Below are 10,064 nucleotides of genomic sequence, written 5' to 3'. Positions count from 1 at the left end.
CGACTTGCAACTTATTTCTCCCACTGGGTATTAATGACATGAAGGCAGGAACCAGGTCTGCTTGGATCAGTAACTAGTGCACGGATTGCCACCCCATAAATCATTGTTTAATGCGGGATTGATTGCAGCCCACATCGGGGTGGAGGGGAAATTCAGACCCAGGAGCCATGGAGGTGAGTGCTTTATTGAAGGGCTGCTTGGAAGTTGCCAGAAAGGTAGAGAAGATCTCATAACGATGTCATAATGGACTGGGCGTTAAAGGATGAGCAGGAGCTCGTCAGGCAGGATGAGAGCCTTCCCAGTAGAGGGGACAGCACAGGCAAGTGCCTGGAGCACCGTTTTTTAGAAAAGAGCTGGTCACCTCCGGGACGTGAGTGAGGGCAGCAGAAGACCGTAGCTCTGGCTCTCTGCCGAACACCTGCTACGTGCCAGGCTCGATGTCTACGCAGTGCCGTGTAACCCTCAGAGCTCCTCACCGCCCTGGGGTAGGTATTACTACCCCCTTTTAATAAATGGGGCTCCGAGGAGTTAAGTGACATGTCCAAGCCACCCAGCTATTCAATGGCCGACCTGACTATCGCATGTCCCCGGTGGCTAATGTTGCAGACCTGAGCTGACCACTGAGCATTTCCGTGTGTGTCCAGTGTCTGCCCACCCCACCCCGCCCCCTCAGGCTGGTGCAGGGTCTCAGCCTTCTCTGTCTCCCTCCATCTCAAAGAGGGGTGCTTACTCTGGTGCTCTCCCATCTGAGCCCTTACCACACTGTAAACCAGCCTTCTCTGCCAGCCTGTGTAGGGGCTGGGTCTCCAGGGCCCTGGGGGTGCCCAGGATGGAGGAGGGGGTGTTTATTGAATACTCACAAGCCGAAGGGGCCTAGGGGGGGCTCTCGTACCTGGGAGAGGAGCTCAGGAAGGACCAGCGGGGTCCCCAAGTCCACATGGAACCCGTTCCTGCCCTAAGCCAGAAGACCAGTGTTTTTGGCCGTGGCTAACCGCGTGACCATAGGAAAGTCACTTCATTGCTCTGCATATGGATCTGTCACATGGATGTCCGTTCTGGCCGCCCACAGGGGAGCTGTGACCAGAACACAAAAGGCACAGTGAGCTGTGAATTGCTAGGCACACCCAGGAGGTGACAGCTGATGCCGGCTCAGGCTTAGTAGTGCCAGGCCAGTCGGGGGCCCCTCCTCTCAAACACTTCGGGCAGCGGGGATTCATGGCAAGAGGCAAAGGAATCAGCTGCAGGCAATGAGGGCTCCCTGTGGCATGATCAGGCGCCCCCTAGTGGTCATGGGCAGACCCTGCAGGGCCACGTTTTCCAGGGCAGGCGCAGGGACCCCATTCACTCTTCAGCTGAGCTTGCTAACAGGTCCAAACCCCAGACTCTTCTTGGTGGGCTCTGGAATCAGGCAAACCTGGCAATGGATCCTAGCCACTTCTACTCCAGGCTCCATCCCTCTAATGCCGGGCCAGCCCCACCTCCGCTTTGCCATCTGATTGGATGCCTGGCTGAGCCCAGCGAACTCCCATGTGGACCCTGCGGGGACATGACTTTGTAGCTCACATACCAAAGACCCAAGGCTAGGGGCTCACCAAGCGGAACTAGCTTTTCTAAAGTAGCGTGCTAGTTTCTTCAGAGCCCCAGAGGGGAGTATCCCTGTCTTCCTTTCAGGAATACAGAAATAGAGGCTCCGAGGAGATATGTGGCTTTCCCAAAGACACTTTGTTCCTAAGATTTGAACCCAGGTCTCTCTCACTCCAAAGCCCAGGTACTTGCCTTGTCTCATAGCTTCTCCAAATTATCCACCAACAGCCAGCAGAACTGGGGGTGTTTATTAAATCACAAAGCCCCTCTGCCTCTCCGGGGAGAGAAGATCACAACCATCCAAGTGGGTGGGGGTGGGGCATCTAAGCCCAGTGACGCTGGACCGGGCAGGGAGGGGGCTGAGGGAGGATGGGGACGGGGTGGGGGTGCACAGGAGCCCCCAGAGCCAGCGGCGCTGCCGGTTTGGCTGGTGGTCTTGGGAGCTCATGAAGGTGTGGGATTAGATTAAAAGGTCCTGGGATCCCAATTTGAGGCAGATGAAACATTTTCAGTCCCAGGCTGCCGCTGGGGCCCGCAAGGAGCTGGAACGCCCCCTTATTCCCCAGTAGGATTAGCAATCTTTCCCAAGAAGATGATGGTGGGCAGGACGCTATCCCTAATAAACACCAGAAAGGGTTTGTTCAGCTTGATGGAGAGCGGCGTCTCCATGGGCAGCATCTGGGCTCCGGAGCCGGCCGCACCCTCTGTACCCTTCTCATCCATCTTCAGCACCGCCTCATGCACCGCCTGCGGGAATCAGGATCGAGGTCAGTGTCGCCAAGCCACTCTGGGCCAAGGACAGTGAGAGGCCCAGAGAGGGAAAAGCCTCAGCCAGGGTGGCCCAGCACAGCAGTAACCTGGCTGGTGCCAGGCGCCCCAGGCTCCTTCTGCTGTCATTGCCGGGAGGATGCGAGACAAGCAGACTCAGCGTGAAGGGACCAATGCGGCTGGGGGAGCCTCAGCTGCAGCAGGGAGGATGGAGTGGGGTGCGCTATCCTTCCATGAATTACAGGGAAGTGCCGAGCAGCACAATGGCAGAAAGAGTCTGTGGAACCTTAGCTAGATGGAAGGGACGTGGTGACGTCCCCACCAGGAAGTTTCCAGTCCTGCTCACATTCCTCTTAGCTTCCTGGGGGATGGTGAGAAAGGAACCAAATGGGAGGGGGGGCATCAGAGATGACTGAGATGTCAGATCTACCCCAGGGCACCCACATCTGTGACGCAGTGATTCACCCTAGGACATGGAAGTTTCTGCACATACTGATGCATTTCATTCCATTCTACAAAATCCTAACAATTTTACTAGCAGGCCAGCCAGGAGCCATTGGCAATCACAGCCATGGGCACACCTAACTGCAGAAAAGAAATGAGCCATGGAACTGAGTAAAGGCCCCCGGAAAGGGGTAGCTGGCACTGACTATTTATGGGAAGTCTATGTTAAAAGGGAGAAAATTCTACTGTTTTTCTTCCTCTTGCAAATTGGAAAATAAATCTGAATCAGTGCCTACTGGGATCTCTCCCAGACTGGCTCGAACTTCCCACTTAGAATGCGCCGATCCCCACTGCCCATGATGCCAAGCTCTCCCCCATCCCAGCCTCTGGCCATGCTGCTCCCCCTACTGGGAGATCCTCCCCACACCTACCTCTGCTCCTTGCAATCTCCCCACCCCCAATGCCCTTTTAACCTAAAAGTAAGGTTGCCAGGTGAAATAGGGGATGGACCATTAAATTTGAATTTCAGATAAACGATGAATATCTTTAGTGTAAGTCTATTCCCTGCAATATTTTGGACTAAAGAAATGATTGGTCACTTGCCTGAAATGCGAATTTAACTGGGTGTCCTGTATTATATCTGCTCAACCTAGGGACCCCACCCCTTATGGTCCTCTCTGCCCCCAGCCGGCAGGTGCTCAGCCTTGCTGAAAACCCCGGGGCCCATGGCTGGTTCATCTCTTGGTCATGCACATGTTTGCAACTCACTCCCAACAAGCCCGTGAGGTCTTTGGGAGAGGCTCTGGGTCAGACCTAGACTGGTTCTAGGACCAATAAATGTGCCAGGCCTTGATCACTTGTTTGTTGCACAGAATCGACCTCCAAAATGGGACCAGGAGCTTAAAGACTGGAAACATGAGGCTTGGGGAAGTGATGTGATTGTCCCAGAGTGACAAGGCTGGTGAGGGACAGTGCTGGATCGGTGCCCAGCCTGCCTGGCAGGACCAGACCCGGCTCATTCAGCTGCTGGGACAGTGGCTCTGGCCCAGGGCTGCAAGAAGGCTCCCTGCAGGTGGGGTGGCATCCGGGCCGGGCAGGCTTACCTTACCCACTTTCAGGCTTTGATGAGGGGTGATCCGAGTGAGATGACCATGCTCCTCAAAGATTTTGGTGATACCCAGGTAAGAGAGCATCTTCTTCAGGTCATAGTTACCAGTGATGGAGAACCTGGGCAGGGACACGTCTACGACCCTGGGGAGATGGGGATGACAGGTGAGTGGCAGGGTCTCCTTGCTTTCCTGGGCAGGCCGCAGGAAAGGTGATGAATGGGACCTTGGTCTTCCCAGCCCCAGAGGTCTCAGACCCTCTCTTTGTCCCCACAATGAGGAGGGACTCTGACCCCGGGACCCAGGCTTCAAAACACCTATGATCTCTGAACTGTGTCCGTTCTTCCTAGCATACCCTCCCCAGAGCCCTCACCCACAGAAATGGTCTCAAGTCCCCACTGTTTCAGGGCCCCTTTGGTTGCAGACACAGAGGTGTCGTCCCCTTCACAGTTCTGGCCTTGGCCAAGCCCTGAGCCAGTCCTGACCCAGCAGGCTGGATGCCAGAGGCCGCAAGGGCCTGGGATCTGAAACCAGGTAGAACTGAGCTCAAATGCATTCTGACTCTCATGAGCTCCGTGACGTGGAGCAAATGATCTCCCCTCCCTAAGCCACTTGGGCGAAACGATGGTGCTAATCACAGCATACGGGGCAGTAAAAGTGTAAAGCAAATGCATGTGGGCGCTCAGGAGTCCCTGACCAGCAGGTGTTCCTCCTTCTGTCCTTGAGTTAGCAGCTTCACATCCTCCGTGGGTGGGACCCGATGGGCCTCCCCGCCGTGGGAGCTGGGATCAGTGGTCCCGGGAAACCTGTGGACCCTGGGTTCCTGTCTCCCTGGCCCTGAGCCCTGTTTCTTCTTGCCTATCCAGGACCTCGCCCCTGCCTGCATTCCTCTCTGTTCTGCGCCATCCATCATGAATGGTGTCTGCCTGATCACCCTCAGGAGGAGACCATGTTCTCCGATAATTGATATCCTACAAAACAAGAGCAAACACATCTCCACTGGCCCCAAGTCACTTCTCCAGCTTCCAGCCCATTCCTTTTCTTTCTTTCATAGCAGAAAGGAGTTGTCTCTGCCAGAGATCTCCACTTCCTCCCACAACTGCCGCAGCCTACTCCACTTGGTTCTTTGCCCTCCACCTTCCACTTTCCAGGGCCACGGCTGAGCTCAGCTTGCTTGACCCAAGAGACAGCTCTCAGAGAGTGGATCCCCTTTTTCCACCTTGAAGCATTCCAACCCAAGTCCATCTTCCCCTCCTTCACCGGCCACTCCTTCGCTCACCCTCTGCCAGAACCATCTCATCGCCCACCTGGACTGTCTGTGATCCTCCAAGCCTCACCCCTTGGTCCTCTTCTCTTCTGTCTTTCCTCCCTCCAGAGGAACCTCATTCAGTGTCATGGCTTTAAATACTGGCCATTGGCCCAATGATTCCCAGACTTACCTTTCCACTCATTCATTCGCTCAACAAATTAAGTGCCTCCTCTCTACAAATCGGATGCTTAGATGCATGTGTGAACAGAAGAAGCATAACCCGTGCCCTTGGGTGTGTGCTCTAGCAGGGAAGACAGACAAGAAAGTCCATACGATGAAAAGCATCCCGTAATCATCGATACATAGACTGGGAGTCCGTGTATAAGAAGACAGTACGTGCAGTGGAGAAAAATACAGATCAGCTTGGGGGTATCAGCAATGCTGAGGTTCAGGGAAGATTTGAGAAACTCTAAAGGAGGCAAAGGCGTCAGGCAAGCTGGGTCGTTTCTTTTGAGTGAAATGAGCTGCCAAGGAGACTGGTGGTTTCCCGCCTGTGCCCTACAGTTTCCGAGTTCGCAGAGGTGTCTTGGGGAATGAGGGGTATGCGAGGTGAAGGGAAAGGGGGGTCCACTCCCTCTACCCCCACTTTATCCACAAGTCCTGGCTTCATGCAATGTGGGCTCCGTAAGGTCACATTTCCTTTAGGATTCAAATTATGATGACTTGAGACCCTCCAGTTGGATTAGGGGGACTCACCATCCTCATCTCCAAGTTATTCCTGCCAATTTCCCATGGGGTGCAGCTCTGGGGCCGGCAAGTGGTACTCCATGTTGCTGTGCCAAGCCCCTCTGCAGCCCTCGGGGCCAAGACTACCGCCAGACTGGGTTTGTAGCAGGGAGGATCGGGGGATGCTGTGCAGACCCCAAGCCTAGCAGCCCTCTTGGGATGACCTGCCATGTAGCCTGCTGCTTCTCCCCATCCCCCTAGTACAGCGACTTTATCTGAAGCATTCAGAACCAGAATTCCTCTTTTATGGAGCTTTTGGCTCAATTGAGGTATCCAAGATGTGTTCTGTGTGGTAGAGCACCCACTGCAGCCCAGCTCTGTCCTAGCATCCTATCTACCTCCCCTAGAACCCTCCCTGGCTCCCAACAGCGTGTTAGCCATGGCAGAAGCTCTTGGTAAAGACCTGTTGGGTGGAGAACAGGGGTGAGGGCAAGGCAGAAGAGAGAGTATGCAGAGCAGGGAGGAGGCCATCCCGACACCACTCCTACCCAAGTCAACCCTGAGAGCCCCAGCCCTGACCCTTCTCAAGAAAATCGACTGGTCAGCAAGTGCCTGAGAAGAATTCTGTTGGCTCATCTTAAATCTGTTCTAATTTTATGGTTTCTTTTTTAAAATATTGACTTTGGTCAATTTGGTCAATAAGGACTTTGGTCCTTCAACTATTATAACTTATCTGGAGCACACTTTGCTGGTTTTGTTGTGATATTACAGTTGAAAACATGATTCCGTGTACAATAAACAGCTCCCTCTGACAGCCGTGGTTGTCCTCGTGGTTCCTTTCTGCCTGGGATTCCATGACTCCTCTTCCGTCCCCACGTGCCACTGTTGGGCCTTGAAGACTTAGCTCCAATGCTCCCTGCCCCGTGGCGCCCCCCTCCGCCACCACCACCACCAGGGACCATGGTTTTGCTCTGCCCACTCTACTCTCATGATATAAGCATCTCCCTCTACAAGCAAGAGCTTCACTATATTCCTGTGACTTGTCTTCTGGTCTACTTCCTACCAAAACACAAGTTCATCATGGAGCGCAGAATAGGACTTGGCCATGGGGTCAGAGCTCAATAAATCTGGGCTAGAAGAAGCAAAGAGTGGAAGGGAAGGCAGGAAGAAGGAAGCAGCTGCATATTCCGGGCCCCCTCATACCTTCGTGTGACTAATTTCTTCCATCTGTCAAGAGTGTCCCTCTTCAAGGCCGCCTCCACATTCTTCATTTTGCCCTCGTCAGGAAGGATGAAGGTGGCAGTGATGGTGCCCTGATAGGGCATTTCCAGAACAGTGCAGGAGAGCTGTTTATCATAGCCAGCTTCATACATGCCCCCATGGAACATCATGGGCACCTTCACTCGCTTGTTTCCATCCAGAATGAAGTCTTCCTCTTTAGTTGCTTTTGGATCAAATTCATGTTGCCACTTGGCTTAGGAGTGAAGAAAGACAAAGTGGCATGAGTGTCCCGAAAGGGAAGGGTTCACTGGACCCAGGTAAGCACTGGTCTCTGTCCACATGGATTCAAGGAGGGCATTTGGATGCTCTGGGATGTCAGGGCAGGTCTCCAGGAATCCTTGCTCTTTGTGCCAGGCCCTGGAAACTCCTGGTAAGATGGGCATGGGTCTGATTGTTCCCAAAGTAGCCACGACCAGGGCTGCTAAGCTGAGAGGGTACCGTGGACTGCCTGAAGCCCAGGTGCTCCTGAGGCTGAGAGAACCCGCAGATTGTGTTCCAGCAGAGAGGTCTGGGTGATACTTAGTGGGAGTTATTTGGGTCTGGTGTGAGTGAAAAATACTCGATTCTAAGTCAGGCCTGGAGTAGCTGCTCTCATGTAGGAATGAGAAAACCAATGGAATAGGCTGCTCTTGGGAACCTGCTGAAGAGCAGCAAACACTCAAAGCTGAGTGTTTGGACCCCTCCTTTTTCACCCTAGGAACTCTTTGATGCCATTGGGCATAAACTTGGACCTGGGTCTTTTCGCACCTGCCAACCTCAGAGCCCCCAGTAGGGGGCCTGAGGGCCAAGTCCCTGAATTCAACTCTGGCTTCACTGTTGTGAAAGGATGACCTTAGACAAGTGTCTTAACCTCGCTGGACTTCAGTGTCCTTGTCTGAAGAATGAAGATTTTGATGGGTACCTCATAAGGCTGCTGTGTGGCTGAGTGGGAAAGGCAGGACAGCTCAGTGACCTTGTACAGTGAGTGTTGAGTGGATGCTAGTCATCATCAGCCTCACTGTTGCCATTGCTTTTGCAATCTAAGTGATGTGGGGACTTTGGAAAACTCCAGATTCTCTCTTCTCTCCCTCTGCTCTTTTCCTCTATGCCATCAGTCTCACTGTGGATTTTGGGAGAACTGAACTTCTGTATTCAGGACCATGTCCCTGACAGCCCAGCAGAGATCTGGCCTGACCTGAGGGCTGTTGGCCTCTGATTCTCCCCCACCCTGGCCAACCTTTGTGTGTGCATGGGGCAGGTGAGTGGGGGAGTGTGGTAGGTGGGGAGGGTTGAAGCTTGGATTGGGGAATATTTTTTCATCTTTTTTTTAGTCTCTCACCCTCAGACTTGGGCAATCTATAGAATGTGACAAGGAGGCCAATGCATCCACCAAAATGAACATCATCATCATCATCACCAACACAATCACCGTCCTGGGTATCTACTTGGACTAACATAAAGTGCACAGCCGATGGGTCAATAGAAGTGAGTTCTAGTCCCGGCTTTGTAACTCTAAGTCCATTCATCTCTCTCCGTGTTACACTTTCCTCATCTAAGAAATGAGGAAAAGAAAGTCACTCCAACCTCTACAACCAAAGTTGTGTTAAGATAATCAGTACTAATGAAAATGCACATATGGAGAATAATGTAGACTTCCCCAAATTCATTTCTCATGCATTTTTACTTTGAGTCCCAACAACTGCCCTAGGAGTTACATATAAAGGCACTCATTTTACATAGGACAAGTGAGGTTCTGAAAGATTAATTATATATGAATTCAAGGCCGCAGAGCAAGCACATGGCCAACCAGGTCTTTAATCCAAGTCTACTGGAAATCCTATCCTTTCCATACCAACATGCTCCAAGCCTTACCTCGAAAGAAAATGCAATTTGTAAGAAGCATCAAAGTGCCAGGGGTTATATTCTTGATCAGGTTGTTGATTTTCCCCTGGGTTTTCTGACTGACATAGTCATTGATCTGCTTCCGAGTATCTTCCAAGTTCTGGAAGTTGGTGGGGACAGTGTCTGCATTGTACAGGTTCTTGGCATCTGTCAGAAACTTCTTCTGTGCCTGTAGCTTCTCGTCGATGAACAAGGTGTTTTTAAGGTCCAGCTCGAGGTGCTGGCTCCCCTGGTTCATCCTGTAGATGAGGTAATGAAAGCCCTCATGAAGGTCTCTCTCTGGCATATTCTTGAAGTTGAAGCCCCTCTTGATCTCATCCAGGGTGGAGTCCTGGGCACCCAGAGACAGCATGGAGAAGGCTGTGGAGATGCTCAAGGGGGAGAAGAAGATGTTCCTATTGGGGCTATTGGAGGCCAGCTTTCTATAAAGTTTGCAGCTGAAGTCTGTGTTTCGCTTTGTGAGCTCCTGGGCTGCCCTCCTTCCCTTCCATGACTGGATCTGGCTCACAGGTCCATGAAACTGTGGTCTCAGAGGGAAGTCAGACTTCAGAAGACCTTCCACGGTGAGAAGGCCAGCCAAAAGTAGGCCCAGGCCCAGCAAGGGGTTCATTTTCCTTGGAGATTGTCCTGTTGAGTAGTAGACTTGAGGTTAGCAGAAAAAAGGAACAAAACAACCCACTGCCCCTATGATGGAAAGAAAAAAATGGGGAGATATACGTGGTGACATCTTTGGAGTCCCTGGATCAAGCTTTACCTGAAGCTCACACACTTCTGTTTCTCCAAGTTATAAGAGCCAGTACATTTCCCTTTTAGGGTTGGCTGGCTTGAGTTGGATTTTTTTTCCTTACAACCAAAAGAATCTTGACTAATTTGCAGAAATAAAGCCCTTTGTCCAAGATCACATCCCAGGAGAACCCAGGTCTCTCATAAACCTCTTTCCCTATGCTTTTTCCAGGAAGAGAGGCAGTGTGATAGAGAGGAAAGGCCAAATCTGCTGGTTCCAGGACTGCTGCTCCTGTCGCCAC

General features: G+C 52.3%; 1 protein-coding gene across 1 annotated transcript; it reads right to left on the bottom strand.

Annotated features, from left to right (window-relative positions):
* Positions 1-1,990: 1,990 nt before the first annotated feature.
* SERPINA12 (serpin family A member 12) lies at positions 1,991-9,649 on the bottom strand. Its single transcript, XM_034992957.1, has 4 exons — positions 9,010-9,649; positions 7,081-7,351; positions 3,900-4,047; positions 1,991-2,331 (listed from the first exon to the last, which is right to left on the bottom strand). The coding sequence occupies exons 1-4, from the start codon at positions 9,647-9,649 to the stop codon at positions 2,140-2,142; spliced, it is 1,251 nt and encodes a 416-aa protein (XP_034848848.1). The 3' UTR covers positions 1,991-2,139.
* Positions 9,650-10,064: the final 415 nt, after the last annotated feature.

The sequence above is a fragment of the Mirounga leonina genome, unplaced genomic scaffold (genome assembly GCF_011800145.1).
Source record: "Mirounga leonina isolate KUSES-001 unplaced genomic scaffold, KU_Mleo_1.0 Mir_82, whole genome shotgun sequence".
Classification (NCBI taxonomy): domain Eukaryota; kingdom Metazoa; phylum Chordata; class Mammalia; order Carnivora; family Phocidae; genus Mirounga; species Mirounga leonina.
This window is presented reverse-complemented; position numbering and strand designations above follow the sequence as displayed.